A 23577-nucleotide genomic window follows, 5' to 3' on the forward strand; every position below is an offset into this window, starting at 1 on the left:
AGTGGTGTTGCTTCAAGTTTCTTTGGTTTCTTCCACCAGTCTAAAACTACAAATTTGAATGTGACAGAGAAGAGTTGTCTGTCTCTATATGTCAGTCAGATAGACTGGCGACCTGTCCAGGATGTACCTGCCTTTTGCCCAGTGACAGTTGAGATCAGCTCCCAAAGCACTATTAGCTGCACTTAATTATTAGTTATAGTGTAAATGCTCTTTTTTACCCCAAAAAATGACACTTGTGTAATGTTTTGAAGCTTTTAAGTAGGAAAACTGTCACAAGCACAAATCAGCAACATAACCTCTTCAAAATTATCAAATGCATGTTGGAAAACTCCAGTCATCAAACAATCAGCCAGACAAAACAACTCAGCTTTGAAAAATAAACCAACATCTTTTATTTGGTGAGTGGTATACATCACTATATGCACTAAAGGCAGGTCTATGCACAGTTATAATGTCTTTGCTCTACATATTGAATAGTATAAAGTGATTATATGCATCTGTGTCCATTCAAAGTTTGTTCTTCCTTCCTAAGTATCTTCTATAGTTTTTTATCAGCAAAAGACCATGTACGAATACTCTAAAGAACTTACATCATGATTGCACCATTGAAAATGAATGAGACAATTGTTAAGTTGAATTTTAACACAACAAATGTTCTGTTGAAATGTACTGACATGTGTAACAGAGCAATACAACTATTTAAAATCAGATTTTCCAATGTAATTCTATGTAACTATTGACTTTGTTTTATAAAACAATGGTTCTAATGATTCTACTGGTGCTCTATTTCAAGTTACTGGAAGCGAGACAGATTTGAAAATCAATGGAAAAACATTTCACTTAAAGATAAAGGGACAGTAGATACACTAGCGATAAGAAAAAATTGTGTTCCATTGACTTTCAACGGGTCAAATGTTGAACTAAAATTTAACAAACAATTTTCTCTCACTCAATGAACAGCAGGTAATCCATTACAAAAAGTAGTGGGAGTGTTCCTTTGAAGATGAATTGGACTATTTAAAGTTAATGGAACTTTTGGTGAGTGAAAATTCATTCACATATTTTCCATTGACATTAAAAACAATGGGAAAGGTACTATGAAAGTAAATTCTATTAACATTCAGTGGGTCAAATGAATGTTAATGGGAACATTTTCTAAATGAACATGACTTCCTTAAAAAGAGAAGTGGTTCCATTGAAAGTAAATGGAACATTGATTTAGAGGGAAAGTGGATCTTCTGGTTATATTTACTGTTGCTGGCTGCTGACCTTGAAACGGTGACTGACCAAACTGCACATGGACACGCGTGTTGCTCTGTGCAACCCAAAGAGCCTTTGGGTCAGAAGTGATTAGTATTTTGTATATATACTGTATATATACAGTGTAAACATGTACCGTGTGAATGGATAAATAGATAACCACAGTGGAGAACACATTATCATTGGTTGAGTTGACGTTCGAATGTCCTTTGGATTAATACTCTTTTGTTTTTCTAATGGGCAGTTTCATGAGGATGAGTTGAGGTATTCGCTCAGTCATGGGCCTCTCCTCAAAGCGGCTGTAAGAAAAAACAGAAAAGAACATGGACAGAGAAGAAGAGGGGTTAGTTAGCTACAGACAGTAAGATACAGTATTATATCAGTTACGCTTCATATGTGTTTGCTCTTCGTTTTACATCACGAAGATGCGGATATTTGTTGAAAGTGATTCAATTTAAGGTTACCACTAGTTATGGCATGGACTGATTTTATCTCCTTTTAGTAGTTACCACCTTTTCAAGTGATTCTGAACGCCTTTATGGTTGTTTTACATGCAATTGTACTAGTTGTTAGCACTAGATGTACTCCTCTGAGTAATCAGTAATCCATGAATGGGTTATTTTTAAAGGTAATAATAGGAAATACAATTTATCAATTAAAGCTACATGTATAACAGTGTGTGTGCCTACCAGCTGAAAGTTGTTTAGGAGGTGATCTACATTGATGTCGTCGTAGTTCTCCTGAAAGGTGTTGGGTTCGTCCCTGGGCTCCTCTGGGTCGCTGGTTCCAGGATCTTCTAGGCTGTGTTTGTTTGTTTGGTGTGAATGTGAAAAGGCACAGAGGGTAAAAACGTTGTTAAAGTCAAATGTTAAATTATTATCACAGAAAACTTGACAGGAAATACAATGGGACACAGGATGGGGGAAAACGTTGAAGCAAGAGGACTGATTCCTACCTTCTCTTTCCTGTTAGGACTGAGTTCAGATACTTCTTCACGGCCATCTGTTTGCGGAAGCGGCTGTAGTTGTCTGTAAATATGGCGTCTGAGTGGCGCTTCACTGGCTCCTCCATCAGTTCATCACTGGACAGAATTAAAGAATGAAAGATGAGTTCAGAGGGCAGCTTGCTTTCAGTGCAAAGTCGGTGCAGCTCAAGATCAGTGATTATATATATATATATATATATATTGGGTGTATACTCTGAAACTAAAAGGTACGTTGTGAAACTGAAGTTGTTTTTCTTTTATGTTTTGTGTTTTATGTATATTTGTGTGTGTGTAAACATCTGACTGACACAGCAGCCCCGGTATTTTCTCTTTAAAGAACATTTAAATAGCAGTTTGTTACTCTCACACTATTTTATGCTGAAACTTCAGACTTCAGTTTAAATTAATCTACACTATACTATAACCATTAATCCACCGAACCGAATTTCTTGTGGATTCAATGTCATACATTCAGATTATATTCATTTACTGTTGAAAAGCTGAGGCTCCAAAGTAGTTACAGTTATAGTAGCATTGATCTCTAAATCAGTTTATTATGTGTGATTATGGGAAATCCTTCAACAGCCAAATTCAGCCTCGTCTTCCCTTCTCCGGGCGGTGAGATCACCTACCTGACCCGCTTTCCAATCAGAGACTCCAGGTACCTCCGCGCTGATAGTTGTCCCAGGAGTTTGCTGTATCCGCTGGTGAACAGACCGTCTGCGTGTCTCGTCGGTCTGCACAGCATCACGGGAGAGTTGCATTAAAATACGTTCAATAGGCTGCGTTAAAACATGTCAAGTAGACGCCAGCTTCAGTGGTTACACGCTTCTAGCTTTTCAAAATGATTTCTGAATTCACTCCACAGAGGTACCAGAGTGCGTAAAATGTCCACGCACATTACGCAAGGGTAACTTCAAACAGTATTATGAAATGCAGCTTGCATAAGCCTTTTGACAGATTCTGATGCTGCCACAGTAGTTATATAAAGTAGTGGACGATACGAGAGCAGTATTGACATGTTTTTTAAAAGTGTAAATTATTTTCATGTACACAAAATTTCTTATATTGTTATTGAAGTTTTCAAATCGGTGCTGTTTCTGTGAAACATTAGTGGGATTCACGACCTTTGACATTAGCTTATCTAGAACATAGTGCCAGTATTTAATATTATTCCTGAACAATATGCGTAAAAGGCTAAGAATTCTTGTCTGACCTCATTAAATTGATTAACAGGAATCTAGAGACAGACCAACTCAAATCCCTACGTCTATCCACGAAGCGCTGAGGTCTTTGAATCTAACAGCAACTTTAGTTGGAAAGAATGCATGTTTCCACTTACCTCATGGATGTGTATGGTAGACTCAGAGTCCGGGAGTACAACACACTGCACAGGGCTATTAAGAGAAGCAGGTGGGGACCGTTCCGTTGTAACATCGCTTTACACCTGAGGATGGAAACGGTGACGGTGATTTATTCTCCCTCTATGTTGAATACAACGAGTGTACCCGGCCACTCTCCTCTAGTCATTCATTGTTTAAAATTCCTCACAAGAGGTCTAACCAGTTGAATTATTCTACGCGCAGAAAGGACGCATTTAAAAACTAATCTTTCACAAATGTTTCGCTTTGGGTTTAGGACAGTAAAACGCTAATAGCTCACTCAGTGCGTAATTACGCGTGATCCGCGCACTGGAGAAGATACGTTTTATTATACATCGTAGTGAAAGAGTATCTGATGTAGCAACATCGCTGCATCAAATATTCATTTAGAGTTTATCACAGACCTTTTAAACATGTCGAGTTGCCACATTTCATCCATAAAATATGTTACTGTCAAACTGAACATTTCCTCCAAAAAAAGCAACTTTAACTGGACAAATAAGGGTAATAAAGGAGTGTTTTTTCTAGATCAGTTACTTGTTTTGTATTTTAGTTTGTAACCGGTTTGTGGCTCTCCTACTCCTCAGTCACGTCTTGACACTAAAACAGAACAAAACATATGAGTGTGTTAGCCACAAATATCGATCTTTTCACATTTGTGAGTTCTGAAATTTGTCAGAGGAAAGAAAATAGAAGGCTTGGAATCCAATGCGTAATTACGCGAAGCACGGGCAGCAAACCTCTTTTTACACCGGAGAGACGCTGCAATTCATAGTCAGAGAGACTGTACCGAGCTACAATTTAAATTACAACTTGAAAATAGTTGAACTTACAATTTAATATTCGGTTATTTGGAGAGATGTATCCAAAACCTTACTGGAACGCGAAAAAATAACAAAAATGTAGGTTTAAATGTCCAAAAACCGGTGACATTTGGCAGATAACTGATACAATAATTGTAATATAAACAAAACAATCTTACATGTGCTCTAGATATAGTTCTCTGCGTTTGGATCTTTCCGCTGCGCTCTCCAAGGTCCTGAACTTGAGAAGATGCTGTATGTCCACCCTGTTGATAGGATGCTCCCTGGTTCTCTGCCTATTCGTGGCTTTCTGTTCGCTTTGAGCTCTGCTCCCGTTTTATACACCTGGATGTTTCTCATGGATCAGGAGGGGACATCAGATTCGATCAGAGGCCTGGGACGTCAGTAAGTCGCTGCTTCCGTCATTGGTTTTGTTCATGGTCGGAACCAAACAGGCCTATGGTGAAATTAGCGGGGAGTTTTTTTCATTTTCTTCGAATTAATTGCAGGAATAACTAACTTATAGACCATGGCTGTTGCCGTTGACTCATCTGATCATTTTCCCTGGGCTCCCCTTTCATCACAGTGTGGGTCAGCTGTAGTAGAAAGACAGGAAGGGAGAAACTGGAAATTTACAATGAAAATTAATGAGAGACTTTGACGAGTTAAACTCAAAGTTTTCTTTGTATTTCTTACACAACATAGAAGAAGAGAAGAGGACTCTGCAAGAACCAACATTTACACCCAACAACATATTTCTCCTTTCTAATTTTTCTAATACAATCAGAAATAATGATACATGGTCCACTTGCTTAAATAAACCAATACCACAGTTTCTCCTTACATTTATCAAGGTCTTAGAGACCATTTGCTTACCCTTTCACTAAGGAATCATGGAAAGGTTTTAGTGCCTCACAAAGCTGATAATAGAGACAAGAAAGGCAGACAAGTTAGTGGATGAGCTTGTTTAAAATTAACGTTTCTCCAGATATTTTGTGCTTCTGTTGTAAGTTCTAAAATGTGGATGGTGCTCCCTTAAGAGTTGATTTCATACCCAGGAAGGAGCCATTGTCCACAAGCTTTCCAGTTCCTCGAATAAATCAATGAGCAGAATTCAACTGTGAAAATGTAACATGTCATATTTTTCAAATGTTTTCTTTCTTGTCAATTTTAATCTCTTACAAATGTTCCCAGTCAGCACTTGACTAAAGATAAGTTGTCCCAGATAAATCAGAAATCCAGAAAAAGATCCTTAAATATAAAAATGGTGTTGTGTTAATGTGTGATATGTTTCATACTATTTTCAATTACCTCGAGTTATTAAACACTATAGAAATATGGAGTTAAATGTTATTTTGCTTTATAGGATAGAAACAAACCATTTCTATCTATATTTTGTGAGTGAGAACAATAGTTAACTGTAGCTTGTGGACCCCAGTTCGAATGGCCACGATTCTTGTTATAAACATTTTTTGTGAATAAAATGTGTGTTCCAAGCATAATTTTGAGCTATAAATGGTTCCATTTTTTATCTTGTGCATTGTCCTGTCATGACACAAATACTTAATTCCATAACAATGTTATCATAAATCCTACGGCAGCCATTTATATCCACTACGTGCACAGCAGTGAGTGCTGAATAAAAACACAGTCTTCAGATTAACATTTTATATAAATACAATAATATTTTTGTTTGGATGATACTGACACTGTTTTCTATTTCAGGTTGTGCTGGACATTTACAAAAGAACCCCGTACAGGACTGAAGTGGTTCTGATTCCACCCACAGTGTCCCTGATGAGTCTGATGTGCTCTGTTGGAATGGCACAGTGAATTAGCTGTGACGTTGGCCAGTACCTCGTCCATCCATCCATCCGTCTATCTGCCTGTCTAAATAAGTGTGAACCGTTTAGCTAGAGAGAGAGAGAGAGAGAGAGAGGAAAAGAGGAAAAGAAAAATGTTAAATGTTTGTAGAGGACAGAGCAGAGACATAAATAAAAACCTAACTCCTGACATTTACCTCTTATTATATGTTACGTTCTTTAATTAATATTGCCTCTACTTATATGTCCACATAACACAAGACTTTTCCCATGCTTGCTGTTTACACCGATTTCCCCCCATTGACACGTCTGAATCAGTGGTCTAAGAATAGATTGTGTTGTAGGTTGTACAAACTGTAAAGCCTTTGACTTCAGCTTTGAGATTATGGGACAAAGAAACAAAAATGACTTGACTTTTGTTCTTTTGAGGGATTTAAAGTGTCTGAAAACAATGTTTACACCATCAGTCAAACTCCCCAGTAAAGCTTCTCGCTCTTAAACCCGTTGGGTCATTTTGTAAACAAGAACAAGAAGAAACAAAACCTCCAACATTAACTTCATATTAGCAGTGGACAACATAACCTAATTATATTAGATTTTTTTATGTAAACGGTTGTTGTACATGCTTTTCAAAGGGTACATTTGATTAACAGTTATTTCATAACACCAAATTCTGTGTGAACTACAATTAAATGTAAAAACCCTTTAACAGAAGAAACCTCAGACAGAACCAGGCTTAGAGGGGGCGGCCATCTGCTTCGACTGGTTGGGGTGAGAGGAAAGAGGAGAGAGAAAAGAAGAGCAACAAGAAGCAGCAGACCAACACTGAGCAGATTGGTAGGCAAGTAACTCCATACTGGAAACAGACAGCCCTGAGGCTGGAGTACCTGCAGAAAGGTAGAGAGAGAGAGAGAGACAGAGAGGTAGAAGCTCAGCTTTTGAGCGAGGCAAAATAAATTAGTGCTTTCAGCAATTTATGATTCAACTGGAAAACAGGCAGGATCCATTTCAATCAGATCACTGTTTGCTGTGCAGCCAGGTGAACTGAGGCAAAATTTAACATTAAGCAGCTAAAAAGCCAGAAGTTTGTGGAAAAACTGGGTGAAAATTCCTTTTGTACGATTTGGGTGTACGAGCAATATCATTAGATTCCACCCAAATTGTACAAAAAGAAGCCAAAATGATCACAGAACAACACAAAAAGGTTTAAAGTCTTATACACCGCCCCAAACTGGCCAAAATAAATTTATAATTTAATGCAAAGGTCATAGTTTAATGTGTTTTTCATTACATGTGCTCACTGTACATTTTTTATTAATGATTTTAGATGTAAATGTACTGGGTCAATGAGGCTTTACATTTTGCACTTACCACTGTTAAGTTGATTAAATAGCAGTTGGAAAATGATGTGACATATATATGTACACGTAAACACGCCGTGAACAATCATTATCTGGAAATTATGACTCATTTTAGCTTTGTGGTTGCATACCTGATGATGCGCACAAATTTTATCTACCACTACATCATGACATCAGCGTCTCTGGCCTTGGTGTTTCATGTCTCCTCCCAGTCAGCAGATGACCCTGTCTCCTCCTCCTCCCTCTTCTCCACCATGATGGCACCATCTGAACCTAATGTGATCAGTCCAGAGAGAAAGTAGATTACGCAGAAGTCCATGGGAGAAGGAGCTGCTCTAATTGACAGTAGTGATTGGAGACAGATCCCTGCAGGAAGAGGAAGCTGATGGAGGAAACATCAGTGTTATTATGTTGATGTTGATGGAATGTACGGAGGAAAACGTTCCTATAGATGACCAACAGGCCACCTCACCTCTGTACGCAGGGTGACACGGAGCACAAGACAGCAAGAATGTGATGCCATCTCATTTTTCTTTGACTATCCTTACCTGTACTACTGCTTCTACCTGTGTCACACTGCTACCACCAGCATCATTTTAGAAGGTCACTACAAATAGCTCATCATAGCAAAAACAAATGAGACCCACTTCTTATCTTCTTACAATAGTTTGTTGGAATCTACTTGTTTTTTCTTAATCACGTCATGTAAATATAGGTTGGAAGGAGAACCTGTCTGCTGTGTTCAACAGTGACAACACTTTTTTAATAATTAATTCAGCATACGTCTCACTTAGGTTCAGTGACCTTAACTCGGGAGGTTTTACATATTCAAAACTATAAAAAAGACTTAGAACTAAGTATTCTTTGAGGCATTTCGTTAAAAGTAACACAGTCTAATACCACAGTCTCCTCTAAAACTGCTGCTTCTACCACGACTTCTGTTTCAGTAATAGTTCTTACTACCTCCATTATTACAACTACAACTACTACTACAGCTCATAATATTTACATTTTCTTGTAGTAATACTACTTCTGCCTACTTATTCTAAGCTCTCTAAAGACTTTTTAAATGTGTGTGGTGAGGATCATCAGTGGAACCAGCGCTAAGGTCCAAATAGTGGATGTCTTTGTAATGAGACACTTTGCATCACGACTCTCCCACCAGCCGGCGTGATGAAGGGAATCCCCTGGCTTGCTGAGTGCCTTCTCTGCACCACATTATCCAATTAGCAAAGCACAGAGTGATGACTCTGATGGCAGATTACTGCTGGCAGTCTGATGGGACTCACTCAGGTCTCTCTCTGTCACTGTGTGTGTGAACGTGGCAGATGGATAGATGGAATAAAGATACTGAGGTAAGACAAAGATAGATGATGATGATCTGAAGAGTGTGTGAGAGTGCAACTGTATGAAAACAGACAAAAGACAGGCACAACATGCAAGCTTAATGTAAGTGTGCTGTGAAGGTTTGTTCTTTTGTAGTGGGTCTGCTGAACTATAAACTAAATAAGAAACTGGCCAAGTGAGCAGCACGGTAGCAGTTTATAGCTTTTCAGTACAAATGTTTATTAATAACTTTTCAGAACCACCTTTTTCATAAAACCACAGGAATATTTGTCTTAGCAGACAGCTTAAATGAATACTAAACATTAAAATTAACCCAACTACTACATGTCTGTTATGTTAAGACAAAGCTCCACTGTATTGTTGTTAACAGTCAACATCTGTAAGAACATAAGAAGTGGGTCTCATTTATTTTTGCTATGATGAGCTATTTGTAGTGACAGTGCAGGTTGTATTTTCCGAGCCACAGAAATATTTGTACAGTTAAAATCAGACTACAGCTTGAACTAAAGCATCCAGAGGACATATAACACCACTAAAGCTACTTTAAATTTTCAGAAACAATGTTAAGTCGAAAGTTATAACACCCTAAATGGTGACAGGCAACTATACAGCATACATACACCATGTGAACAATGGTAACCATTAAGACTTGTTTAAAAAATCTGAAGGTGATGGTGATACATACTAAGAGATACTGTAAAAGAGACTTAACATATAAACATTGACAATGCATCAATGTATGTCACAGTATGAGTAACTCTGGGCCAACACACTAATAGTGTTTGTGCAGAGATGACAGTATCAAGATGTCCCTCCACAGACAAACGTCAGGCCTTTACACTCATCCGAAATGTCGTCATAGGTGCCGATGTCAAACTGATTTCTGTCTCCCAGGTGGGAAGAATCCTCTTCTCCTGGCTCGCTGTGGACCCAGTTGGGTTTGGTGATGGATTGCTGTCCACAACCAGAGGAGATTAGCCTGATAAATTACAGCTAAACTCCCCAGATGGTTAAACCTGGTTTACTGCAGCAGGAGGAAGGCTGCATCCAGAACTGAAAATGGAGACAACAGGTCAACACCGCCGGATGAAATTTAGGAAATGATCAGCATTAATGTTGTTATGCAAATGATATGTTTATGTCACAAGTTGTGTGTACAAAATGTCTCCCCAGTGAATTGGATAATGTAATTTTAGATGACGAACAGATCAGGCCAAGTGGGTCACATTTAAAGTGAGGAAACTCAAACTTCTGAAAATTTTTTTCATACGTTTTAAAAAACAATTAGTGTCAAAAAAATGATTCATGATTCAGTGATTTGGGAAATATGTGCAAGTATGCACCAATAAGACTGATGTAATTCTCATCACCATGCATTGAACTTGAAGCTGGAATCACTGTTGGGTTTTTCCTATAGTGAAAGTATTTTTTTTCTGTATTAATTCTTTATGACCTAAAATTTTATCAGATTTTAACAAAAAATATAAAACTAGGACCTCTTGGATTATTGTGGTAATTGGTGTTTCAATTAGAGAGATGATGATCAGTCTGGGAGCCCCTGTCTTATTTAAAAAGGTGAAATCTTGGTCTTTACGATAACAATACAAGATCATAAAAGTCTGTTGTGACTCACAAAAATTTCTTACAGACCTTAGAAGAAGAATTGCTCGTCAGGTTGGAAAGAAGAACACAGGCGACCACTAGCACTTCTGGAAAGTTCAACTGAAAATCTAACAGAAAGTAGATTTTCCGATGTCAGAGGACTTAATCTCCTTAATTACCTTGAGAGCAAGTCTCAAAACAGGGAGAATTGATTAGAACAAAACATGTAAAGTAGAGTTCTGGACCAGCAACCTTTGGAAAAATAGACCAAGGTATAGAAAATGGCAACCACTCTTTCTTTCCGATCTTTTAATTAATGTTTAATTCCCACAGTTACTCACATTTTGAGTAATTCTAACTGTCCTGATGCAGTAGGTATGTGAGACTGGCTGTTTAGTATTGAGCTATATTAATTTTCACACAAACACGTTACACACAAATGAAGACTCACCTTTTCTACAACCACCTTCTCTCTCTCTCTATCACTCTCACACACTCATCAGAGCTCAGGTCCCTGGAGGTTCCTTTAATGGAGGCCTTGTACAGATCAATTAGACCACCAGAGCTCTTCATTGCATCCTAAATTAACTAAATACATAAATACATTTGGCCGGGATTCAGCCCCATGGCAGACATTACGTACAGCAATGCCATCTCGAGACTTGAATTAGCTCAACATGCACTCATACACACACATAAACACTCACATTTCCATCATTACCTCTGATTAACCAGCAAAACCATACTCATGATGTACTGGGGTCTGGCTCTCATGGGTATGAATCCGATTACATTGGTTTCCCTGTTCGGGAAAATGATGTAGTGTGACATTGGATCTATCTATCTATCCATCTATCTATCTATCTATCTATCTATCTATCTATCTATCTATCTATCTATCTATCTAAGTCTTCTATCTATCTATCTATCTATCGATCTATCTGTCTGTCCTATCGATCATCTAGCTAGCTATCTATCGATCTATCTATCTATCTATCTATCATCTAATCTTCCTAGCTGTCTATCTGATCAGCTATCTATCTATCTATCTATCTATCTATCTATCTATCTATCCATCTATCTATCTATCTATCTATCTATCTATCTATCTATCTATCTATCTATCTATCTATCTATCTATCTATCTATCTATCTATCTTTGAGCATTATTGCCCATATCACCCGTCTGACTTTCTAAGGAAAGAATGTATAATAACGTAAAACCATCTTCATTCATACACACACCTCTTCCACTGCAGACATCTTATCCTGTCAAACAGGTAAACAGGTGCAGGTAATAACATAAATAACATAATAATGGTTGCATTCCATTTAGGTGGTGCCCTGCTATTGTGCACGGTGGGTTACCAGCACACCTGCATACAACAGAGCCATCATTAATGTCATTAGCTGCTGCTGTGCCTTTCTGCTATGACATGTCAAAATGTCTTGAAAGAGGATTTTTTTTGGACTCATGGGATTTTTGAGGATGCATGATCATAAAATATGGACAACATGTAATACCCACTGTTACAAAAATGACTGTAGAACGGTTTCCTGTAGCGCAGTAAGATAATTTTAACAAATAAAGTGAAGTCTGATGTCTTTTTGAGCCACTAAGTAATGATGTCACTATCGCATGTAGTTATTTTGTGTCTGTAGTGGATGTGTTCTGTTCATAAATACTTATACTTATTCACACATTTGCTTACATATTGTTCTGTAGAGTGAATAGTCACAGCTGTATTTATTTTTTTTACAGTAGTCCTGTGTTGTGTGATGACAATTAATCTTAATTTGAAAGTACAAGTCTGGATAAAAAGTCATCAGCTTTCATCCTTATGATAAGACTGAAAGAAAGACAGGTAACACAACACTAATTATAGGCTACAATTTGTGCAAATAATTTAACCAACACCTTCCTGATGCAGTAAAATTATGATCTTTGCAAAGGTAGGGTATGTTGTCAGGCTTAAATTGAATTGCATTTGTTTTCATACAGTAGTCTGATGCATTTGGGATCAGCATTTTTCATTCAGTGCACAACAAGATCTGTGACAGACAGAAACACTACAAACAATTACAGCCACCATGGAAGTAGCGTCTCAGTGCAGATGCTTACTTGAAGAATTTCAGTTGTCTTTCTCTGTGTATGAATGCTACCACCAGAGTGCGACTCTATCACTCTCCCTCTCCATAGACAGCTGCTGGCTGTGGATGCTTTAGTTGCTCTTCAGTAATGAAATCAGAGCACCTGTTATGGCAGGATGACCTCAACTCAAACAGCGAAACCTGCCGCAGCTAAAAGAGTATAATGAGGTGTCTGTCATGGTTGTGTGGGTCTCAGCTGCTGAGTTACGGTACTGTAAGTTCATGAAAAGATGTGAAAAATGGCAATATTTGCATATCATGTTTAGCTTCAGTAGGATTTAGATAATGCTGTTTTCACAGCTCTTATTTCATATATCTTATATAATAAGGACCAAACAAAAGACCTATGTAGAACTGGAACCCATAATCCTCAGTGGTTGAGAGCTTATGCCTATCACCACTACAGGTCACACACCAATCAATGAAAATTTCTGTCACAGCGCCCAGAGATCCTCTCCTCTCTTCTTGTAATCCCAGGAAATGCATTTGGTGACAAAATAAGCTTTGCAAAGATGAGAAAGTGTATAATCTAAACACAACTAATAATTACTCAATAATAAAAACAACCACAAAACACAGAAAAACAATTCTCTAAGATGATTAAAAATGTGTTTCTCAGGAAAGGGAACAGGAGAAAATTAGAGAAATGAATAACAATAAGTAATTATTATCTGACCTGTGAAGATATGCTTTCCCTTTGTGTGTTTTGTCTTTTCTCTTTCACATTTGCCTTTAGATTTAATAGATAAACCGTTTTCATTCTCGTTTTATGTGTCTCCCTTTCTCTCTCACTCACACTCACTCAGGGATCTCCACTGATATTATCTGTGAGAGTTAACCTGGTCAGATCATATTTGTTGTTGTGTGATCCATCACATTCATCAGTACCTGTACTGCTGTACTCCTATAGACTCCTGACTTTCAGACTCAGATATAATTTTTCATGAACACCTATAGCTGAATATGATTTCTGAGATGCAGAAGGAGTTACACGATACAGTGCAGTGTGCAGTCTGTGAGCTACTTTATTCTCTGCCACACGTTCTTGTTTAATGGATGATCTGATCATATTGTTTTGTATTGTTACATAATATAAATTGTTATATATACATATGATTATATGATACAGAAAGCTAGTTTTGTACTATTTACTTTTATTCACATGCAATATAAAAATAAGAGAACATATAATTAATTTGCTCTTGTGTGAGTTTGAATCTTGGTGTGACTTTAAAGTGATGCTGGTAATTATTCAGCACTTCCACATACAAATATCAGCTTATTTACTCTAAATTAGGGTGACAGCAATACTCTCTGTAACACTGATTAATTTCCTCCACATTTAATCAAGTCAACTCTGAAAGTCAAGCAAACTTCACAGTTTAAAATCTCTATTGTATTTGTATTCAGACATCTTGTCAGCAGTCACGCCACCGTGTTCGATGAATGAACACTTTGATTGAAAAATGTCTAAATGGCAAACATTTTTAGTTAAAAGATTTCAGATTTCAAAATGTCATTTGTCAAATGACATTTATATGGTGAGTGAAAATGATGAAAAACATCCTCTAATTTAATGAGACAAAGTAGAATTTGGACCTTGCTGTGGTGAACACCAGGTACTGTTCATCATCTGACATTGTAAGCACAGTGGTGGTAGTGGCATTGTATGGATGTGCATCTCAGTGGCAGTAACAGGGAGACTGGTCTGAACTGAGGGAAGGATAAATATTTGCTTCACAGTGTATAACTGGTTTACCATTCAGCAAACAGGTTCACAGATTCACAGGGCTTCTACAAAAAAACTGAATTTAAGGTCTTAATTAAGGCTGTCATTATATGGTTTTAAGTGTAGATTGAAAACACACAGATTTTTACCTGTTGCTTTAATTTAAAGTAGTACTTGTACTGGTGTACTTATTATTCAGGCTACTTGTACTTAAATATTTAGTTTGTGTACTTCTGACAGGAGTTTAAGGATCAAGAGGCTCCAATGAAGGCAGCCAATCAGCGCTGACCTTCCTTCTTCCTCGCTCCTGATTGGCTGGGCTCTTAGAGGAAGGGGATGTCGGGACAGCAAAGATGTCCGCGCTCATTTGAAAACCTTCTGGAGCCCAGTCCACAGTTTGGCACCTGATCCGAGTTGTTTTTATGTTGGCAGAGGTGACGAAGCTCTGCGCGAGCAAGACACATACAAGGGAAAGACAAGGACTCCGCGGCAAGAGCCAGACTATTCCTTATTATCAGGTAAACGGCTAAATATCTGACTAGCTAGGTGATGCTAGCCTTAGCTAGCGTGCTAATCGGGTCCGTGAAAGCAACGGTACACTATGGGTGTTTAGCTTTAGCATGCTAATGCTAAAGAGTACTTTATAGCTAGCCTGCCAGTCATAGCTAGCTAACTGTCAGCATGATTATCAATATTGCGTTAGCTTTCGGAATCGTATTTGTTGTCAAATACTGTGGTTTGATTTTGGGTTATTTTTGTATTGTAAACTCCCAGTTAACTATTAGCATATTACATAGACAACAGCCGCATGTAACACTATAATTTATGATAAAGCCAATTGTTATATAGTAATTTAGCATTATATTTTTTAGCATATACAGCATACAGCTGGTTATCTTAAAGTCCGGTTTGTGATTGTTTAACCCTGGTTTAATTCGTGTTGCATATATAAAAATTAATGCATGCTATATGCAACAGCGTAAAGATTAAATTTGATGATGTCCATAATGATACTATAACGTTAGATAATAACGAACATATTAGAAAATATGTGAAAATAAAGGTGGACAGAGAAATACGCGACATACAGACAGCACAGCTAACGTTACGTGTCGAATCTGCTTATTATAATCAAATTAGCGTGTCTAAAATATTTAGTGTTAGTTAAATTTACATCAAACTCTTTGTAGGAGAATACCTTTGTGCTTCAATGCTTCTACCTAGAGTCTGGTTCACACAAGCCTCTGACAGCACCTTTCCATGTTTTGGAACATACATATACCAACACTATTAGGAAAATGTTACAGTAACTTCATTGTGTAAATTCTTGTGTTTTAAGGGGATCACCTTAACCACATCAAATACAACTTGAAACACCAGTACCACAATTTGACAGCTGCTGAACAATAACACAACATACAGATCATACAAATAAATGAAACATCGGCTGTTACTTAGCCTTAATTTGACCATATTTTCAAGTGTGAGGTTTGTCCACTCCAAACCAAGATTTGACATAGTGACAGGATGGTTAGTTAGTATAGTTTTGTCAAAACATGCTGTACCAGGTTTACAGTGTAATTTTAATAATTTTCCATCCGGTTTAGTCTTAGGAACCTCAACAGTACAAGCTTCTGTTAAATCTCTGATTTCTCAGTGGCCAGGGAAAGAAAGAAGGGTCTTGGTTATTTGTAAACGTGTTCCTTGTTCCTTCCAGAAATAATGCTGATATTTGGGACTCATGTCGGAAGTTGTGTATGAAGAGACAGCCACGATGATTGCCGCAGGGGAATTGCAGTCGTTTGTCCCATTTGGCCGCGAGCACTGCAGGAACCATCCAAACGCCTTCAACCTGCAGCTTAGGGAGCTCCAGCCTGCTTCAGAGCTCTGGTCGTCAGATGGCGCCGCTGGCCTGGTGGGGTCGCTGCAGGAAGTGAGTCTGCAGGAGAGAGAGAAGGTGAGACTCCATGGTTTTATATGGATTACATATATTGGTACAGTGTACTAAAGACTAGAATGAACAAAATTACATAGCACTGAAACTATTTGTTTTTCTAAAAGATTTAATTTTTAATGGATGTATTTTGATTTGCAGGAATGCTGGCAGCTTAGGAAAGGCTGTGTGGGAGTCAAGGAAGAGGATGTGGAGTTTGAAGAGGAGCTCTACACAGCAGGAAACGTAGTCATCTGGAGCCAGGGCAGTCGAACCCAAGCCTCCAGTGTATACAAAGCCTTCACTGTTGACAGCCTAGTGCAGCAGGTAAGTCATGGTGGATATGCTGATTGTCAAGATGTGTTTCTTTGTCCAAACATTTCAAGCTCTTGATGTTTTTTTATTTTCTCTGCAGGCCCTATGGTGTAACTTTGCTGTTCCTCAGAATAAGAAAGATGGTACAGTATCATTAAAGTAACATTTTAATATAAAGCATATTGTAGTTGTCATAAATAATCAGAATCTTTAATTTTGCAGTGGAAGAAGTGGAACAGACAGTGTGTATCGTCCAGAGTAGCTGTGTCAATATTCACACTGTGACTGGGAAGGATTTCATTGCACCGCTACCCTTTCAGGTGAGGGGGTAAAAGACACAAGTGGAAAGTCCACAGGAAGAGAGGAGTGATGATTTGTGGATTAATTCAAAAGCATCTACATCTTTAAAAGGATTTGGTTTTTATTGGTTTGACTAACCACAGGCTGCCCAGTTTGGCAGACATGATGTTGATGTGTACATGTTAAGTTAAAAGGTCTTTCACTTTAATATCCAGACATTGTTGAGTGCTTTTGGGAACTATCCAGGGACTTTTCTCTATCCTACCAATGTACAATCAGAATCATATTGTGTGACATGCAGATTACAACAATAGTGCCAGTGTTCAAGTGATCAAACTCTCTGACTTTTGTGTTCCACTGAGTAATAAGTCCCTACCTGTGCCCGTTCTAGACAAATGCTTGATGTCTGTGTGCGTACAGGCATTAGTCAGAGTAGTGATATTCCCTGCGGTTGGATTATTGTCTGGCTAAGCAGTAATAATGGAAAATTTGGATCTCTGACAATGATAATCAAACTCATCATTTCCATGCATGTGGAACATAGACAGACACACACAACCCATGTGTGCGTGTGTCTATGAGTCTGTTGATTCTGTTGCAGCAACAGATGTAATTAAATTCAGTGATGTGTTTTTATCACTAAGTTACAGAAGCACTGGCTTTGGGCTGCTCGGAGGAAATAATGTTTTGCTCTGTTATTTGTTTTTCTTGCTTGCGGCTTATGAGGGTGATGTTGAATTGTTGGAAGACCTCAATGAACGGACATCATGTTGGACATTCACTCTCATTAAATGATTATAATTATCAAAGAGGCAAATGGGAAACTGGCTGGTTTTGTGAGCAGAGCAAAGAAATCCTTTTGAGAGCCTTTGTTACAAGAAGCATCCCACTGTTTGGGTGTGATTGGATCCCTTGCGGTGCTGGTATTTAGCTGAGCCTCCAGAGGTGGCAGAAATCATTTCCTTATTTTCCATATTAGGTGCAATAAAAAGTCATACTAGAAAATATTGGGAGTAGGCCTGAATAGGTGAACATTTCAGCTGCTGTCATTATTACAAATATCTAATAATAATCTAACAGTCTGTTAAAATCATCTCTCCTGTTGTCTCCCTCAGGTCTCAAATGTCTGGGCAACCAAGTTTGGACTGTTGCTGGAACGAAAAAACGCAGCGACTGATGCACAACTTAACCCCCCTGGGTACACGCTAACACTGCACACTCATACACTTATGCATGCATAAACACATGAAAGCTCATAACCTAAAAAATTGTTACCCATGTCGATTATTTGGTTACTGAGGTACTCAACCCTTTTTTCTATACAGGGAACCTCTCCCTACAGTGTTCAGCATGCTGCATCCTCTAGATGAGATTGCACCAGTAGTGTGTAAACCTTTAGGTATGGCACATACTTTCCCTCTCTCTCTGTCTTTTAGTCTCGCTGTCTCTGGGTAATAATCCTTTTTTCAATGTGTTGTTTTTCTTTCAGGCCTGTTTGAAGGCTCTCGTGTGCAGTATTTGTCTGACTGCACCACAAAGATAGTGTTCAGCTGCTGTCAGCCCTCCATTGTTGTCTCCTATGACACTGTACAAGCGATACACTCTGTCTGGCTCCTGCGCAAGGTTACACACGATGTAAGTGATAATACATACACATTTAACTGGAGTCTATCTGTCCCTAACTTTAGTCTTTGTCCCTTCATCAGGAGCGTTCTACAGTCTTGCAGTGTCCGGCTGAACCAGTTGGCACACCTTTGGGTCTGATGACTTCTGGCTTCATGACCTCTCATCTACGTAACATCTCCCGTCTGGACTCTCCTGGAGGTAGTGGCACAACGGGACTTGGTCCTGGAACAAGGTATTGAATTATTGATGATTATTAGCTCTGTGATTAGTAAAGTTTGAATTGTAATAAATTGAAAAGAGAGAACTGTCAACCCATGACAGTCTCTGTTTCTGACCCCATGCTTGTTTTTCTACCTTTAGTTGTCCAGTTGGTTCTGGCTCTCCTCTCCACTACAGTGCTCTCCACAGCCATCACAGCAAAATCATGACATCTTCACCAGGATTACACTCACGTATTCATTCTCCAAGTATATCCAACATGGCTGCTTTAAGGTGAGTTTATCTTTAAATCAATGACTCACTTAAGTGTTATTTTTATAAGTTGATATGTGACACCACAACACAGCTACTGGTCAAAATCTCTAATCTCTCCTCCTTCGCTCCCAGCCGTGCCCATTCTCCAGGCATGGCGGCTCCGTCCTTTTCAGGTGCAGCTCGTTTCAACACGTCTTTCCATAGCCCGTCCCCCAGGGGGCACCATGGCTTGTTACCCTCTCCTAACAGCACGATAAATGAGACAATGCTGGTACCGGAGATGGAGCCTATCATACCCGACCTCTGCATGGAGCAGCTGTGGAGTGAGACGGTCACCGCTGGCTGTCACAGGTAATAACCATGACTGACCCTACTGAAAACAGATGCATGCTCTGTACATGCCCATGATTCATTTATATCACTGACAAACAATTATTAAGAGTGTTTAATTATTGACGTGTTTTATTTTAATGTGATTTTGACTGTGTGCCATCTAATGGCATTCTGTCAAGTTTAGTAGTAATAAGTTACTTAGCTTTGAGAAATCTAATAACATGTTCCCCTGTTGTGTCACATAATGTCCGTAGTAAAAATGAAAAGGAGAAATGTAAATGTTTTGTACTTTTAATATTATAATAATACATTTTTAATTATGTCACATTCTTTGTAGTTTTTTAAATTTGTGAGGATGTTTGGTATCACCCAGTTTCTACTAGTTTGTTGCTGTCATTTTTTTATTAACATGGCATGGAAGAAGTGACAGATTTTTTCTAAAATAATTTCTGAATGCCTAGATTCCTTTGTCTATAATGTTGTTTTTGTCTTCTTATGTAGTTGCTGCTTTTGTGAAGCAGCAACTGTTGTGTTTAACATTACTCTAAACATTTTTGTGTTTGCAGGGAGTTGAGCAGCCAAGCATCGAAAGTATTCCTTACCTCTGACCTCTGTGAGAACCGCTACCTCTGTTACCTGGTTGAGTCTCACCAACAGCTCAGGTCAAAATACAGACACAGCACTTATCTCATACAGACATTATCATGCACATCATATATAATATAAAACGTAAGGGAGCATGAAAAGTCTCAAAGATCTAAATCTTAGAACTTGAAAAGTGATGCAACAGTAATTTAACTACTATTATATATCTGTTACTTTTTCTTTTTACTCATTGCTTGCTACTTTATTTTGTGGTGACTTCTCAACAAGTCTTTATTTTCTTTGTTTCCATAGGTGTGTGAAATTTATTGAGAGCAACAATACATCTCAGCTTATCTTCACTGCTGTCACAACCATCCCTGCCAAAGACGCAGAACCTCTGCAGGTAAATCCCAATAATAAGTTTTAGTAATCAAACATGTTTCACGTTGTTTCCTAATTAAACCTCACATTATCTACTAGTTTTTGCACTATGTTTCGAATTTTCATCATTTCATTGTCAAATATTAGAAAATATCAGAAGAGTAAATAATATTTTTCATCATATCACTATCGTGTACAGTCAGTGGTCATTTTAAGTACACTGTAGAATTGCAATTTCTTTTAAAATTAAATGTAAAATAATATAAATGTATAAAATAATATATTATCATCATGATATAATGTGTAATAATCTACAAATCTATCTATCTTAGTTGCCACCAAGTGACGCAACATGTTTCTAACAACAAAGCTTTGGTCCTCAGAATATAGATGCCACACTGGTTCTGGAGGCCTGTGGAAGTCTAGTTCTCTACACGGGAATCACCAGGGTAAGGATAGACTCACACTTAAAAGCACTTCCACGGTCAGATTAGTTCAAACAGTTGTCATATAGTGGATAACAATTGATGGACATTAAGGTTTACTTTGCGTTGATGACATTATTTGGTGATGACATGATGAGACTGTTTGTTTGTTGTCCCTCTAGGTCAGTAAAGTGTTTGTCCCTGGCCTCCTGTCGCCCACCTTCAGCCTAACCAACCAAATCCCCCACCTCAGCACGCCAGTAGAGAACGTTAGTACGCCGGCTAATGCTGGCAGTAGGCACCTCCAGAGACTGGATGAGGTACCAGCATTTGCTTAAAACATGCAGTATGGAAACAATTGCATGTTACAACCTGTATTGCCCTCAGTATCTTTGTTATGATCTTGATCTCTTCACTTCTTCCCGTCTCCTCCAGGCTGTGATGCCTTCACCAGTTTCAGAGCTGAGGGGTCCAAACATTAAACACCATGAAGGTTCATTTTTGGAGGATTACACCTTCCAACAATCCACACCCTACATCCATGCCTTGCGGGACCCTGTATGCAACCGGGTCACTCTGGTAGGTTTGTTTGTGAGTGGGTCTTACAAAGGTCAAACTAATGACTTTCAACTAACTCTAGCACCTGTGCAGTGCAGACATGCTTCAGTGTATTTAATTCAGATGAATCATTAAATGCTAATAGCATTTAAGATGGACAAACAACCAATGTAAAAATGGCTGAAACGAATTGATACCATGTGTTCGTGTGCATTTTTCATAACATAAAAACGCATTTTTGTCTCCTTCCTGTGCAACAAAGGTAAAAGTACTTTTATAAGAACTTCAGACTGGCTGCTCTTATGACCATTCATAAAAAAAACAACATACTGAGAGTCTCCCTCAAGGGGTGTGTGTGTGTGTGTGTGTGTGTGTGTGTGTGTGTGTGTGTGTGTGTGTGTGTGTGTGTGTGTGTGTGTGTGTGTGTGTGTGTGTGTGTGTGTGTGTGTGTGTGTGAGAGAGTGATTCAGGCTCTTTAAAATTTGTGAATGAAAGCAATGAGTGTTTCTGCCTCCTGGTCTAACCCTGTCAGATTTGGTATAGACAGCCTCATCAGCCCTAGGACACCAACAGAAGGTCTGTTTCTTTTTGTCAGGTTGCTGCTTTTTTTATGTATTTCCCTCTGTTCATTGATTATTCTTTCAACCCCTGGATGTGTCAGTTTGGACAGAAATTGTTTTCTAATGCAGCTGTCAGGAGTTTTCAAATTACTAGATACTGTCTGTGTGTTGTCAGGTTTGCTGTTTGTTTTCTCATCGGGGTTTCTGTCTAATCAGGTCAGCAGTGCTGCGACATAATGACAAGAACAGAGCCAACCCTGCTGGAGAAAAATAATTAAAATTAAGAGTTGGTGTTTACAGCTAAAAATAATTATTCAGTCATTTTTCTTGGTCACTGCAGCAGCTGTGATGTTGTAAGTCTCGAATAAATAGTCTGAAATGTCTTGATGTGAAACTTCTGAGCATATTTCACTTCTGTTTCTATCTGAACACAATTAATTATTGCACACGCCAATTTATTTTTCAATCAAGAGAGATTTTTGCTTTGCTTGAGGTAATCCATTACCTTATGGTGGACAGAAGACTTGTCAAAGTATAAAAAGCATGGGGTAAATAATACATTTCAATGTCTCGGTCTAGGTGCTGTCTCACTGTCATACCTTCCTTTGACTGGAACGCTTGAATCTAATCTTATTACTAACACCATTGCTGTGCTGCCATCACACTGAGCTCTGCCCCTGTTGTAGCTAAAAGAGCTGATCCAGTTGGATTACACCAATATAAAATTGAACTTGGTGTATACATTGAATGTATGCACTTTCTCACTGTCTTCTAGGAACTCAGCAGTGGCACAATGCTGAGGATATCTATCCCAGAAATTGCTACGTCAGAGCTGGGTGAGACACACACACAAACACACCAATATATGTTTAACTTTGTAGAATTTTGAGCACACTTGTTGTTGACAAAATGCATATTAACTATCATGACTAAACGCTCAAACTGTTGTTTCAAGTTGTGAGGACATAATGTCTTCATAGTGCAGCAAGACCCTAACTACAATGGTGTCAAGTTATATTTCATCAACACAAAACCATAGGTAGGATGGTAGGAAACCAAACATTGTACATGGTGTTCACAAATACATTCAACACCACTCGCTGTAGCCCTAACCTTTGCCTCTGTTGTCCTCTTGTCAGTCAGTAATCCTTTCTCATGCTAAAATGTCTAGTTTTTAAGTGAGACCACACACGTTGACACACAGATAGCTGAGTCAGAGCAGTTAGGTTTTGCAAATTAGGTTTGCTCTAGGCTTCTCTATGTTGTTACACAGTGACGTATAATGATGTATTGAGGATGCCATTACAAACCAACACACACAGCATCCCGCTGGTAATGATAAGTCACGTTATTAAAGTTTACATGTGTAGCTCTATATATTCTTCATTATCTGTGGTAAGCATGTTGGCTACATAGACACATCACCCAGGCCTAGGTAAATTACTATGTATTGCGCTGAAAATATGTTGTTTTCTAGACAGTTAAAGCACCGGTCAGCTGGTGTATCTTTTCTCTTATGACCCAGGCTCTATGGATCCCTGGGTTTGTTTAGATCTGAACATATGCTCAAGTTTCTTAATCGCTTCTAACTGGTTAAAGCTCACCTTTTTTGTGTGTGTATGACTCTACTCTGTGTGTGCCTGC

At 38.4% G+C, this 23577-nt stretch overlaps 2 protein-coding genes across 3 annotated transcripts in view; one reads left to right on the plus strand and one right to left on the minus strand.

Moving 5' to 3' along the window:
• Positions 1-363: 363 nt before the first annotated feature.
• vip (vasoactive intestinal peptide) lies at positions 364-5745 on the minus strand. Its single transcript, XM_026353711.1, has 6 exons — positions 4610-5745; positions 3588-3692; positions 2878-2982; positions 2216-2341; positions 1950-2061; positions 364-1559 (listed from the first exon to the last, which is right to left on the minus strand). Coding segments are annotated over exons 1-6 (459 nt in total). The 5' UTR covers positions 4612-5745; the 3' UTR covers positions 364-1550.
• Positions 5746-14790: 9045 nt separating this feature from the next.
• anapc1 (anaphase promoting complex subunit 1) overlaps positions 14791-23577 on the plus strand; it is a 35684-nt gene continuing 26897 nt past the window's right edge. Inside the window, exons 1-17 of one of the 2 annotated variants that reach the window (XM_026355556.1) lie at positions 14791-14961; positions 16161-16400; positions 16539-16703; positions 16792-16834; positions 16914-17011; positions 18107-18189; positions 18317-18390; positions 18481-18626; positions 18698-18849; positions 18978-19109; positions 19224-19442; positions 19991-20086; positions 20322-20412; positions 20774-20839; positions 20998-21135; positions 21251-21394; positions 22709-22769. In XM_026355556.1, the coding sequence (XP_026211341.1) occupies positions 16185-16400; positions 16539-16703; positions 16792-16834; positions 16914-17011; positions 18107-18189; positions 18317-18390; positions 18481-18626; positions 18698-18849; positions 18978-19109; positions 19224-19442; positions 19991-20086; positions 20322-20412; positions 20774-20839; positions 20998-21135; positions 21251-21394; positions 22709-22769 (1924 nt within the window). In that variant the 5' untranslated portion in view covers positions 14791-14961; positions 16161-16184. Of the gene's footprint in view, positions 14962-16160; positions 16401-16538; positions 16704-16791; positions 16835-16913; positions 17012-18106; positions 18190-18316; positions 18391-18480; positions 18627-18697; positions 18850-18977; positions 19110-19223; positions 19443-19990; positions 20087-20321; positions 20413-20773; positions 20840-20997; positions 21136-21250; positions 21395-22708; positions 22770-23577 lie in introns of those variants that run through there. The other variant, XM_026355557.1, reaches the window with a different exon arrangement.

Source organism: Anabas testudineus, chromosome 15 (genome assembly GCF_900324465.2).
Source record: "Anabas testudineus chromosome 15, fAnaTes1.2, whole genome shotgun sequence".
In the NCBI taxonomy this organism is placed as follows: Eukaryota; Metazoa; Chordata; class Actinopteri; order Anabantiformes; family Anabantidae; genus Anabas; species Anabas testudineus.

Coding starts and splice junctions, on each gene's coding strand:
- vip (XM_026353711.1), bottom strand. Junction 2,342..2,877: donor CTGATTGGAAAGCGGGTCAG/GTAGGTGATCTC, acceptor AATTCTGTCCAG/TGATGAACTGATGGAGGAGC. Junction 2,062..2,215: donor GTCCTAACAGGAAAGAGAAG/GTAGGAATCAGT, acceptor AAACAAACACAG/CCTAGAAGATCCTGGAACCA.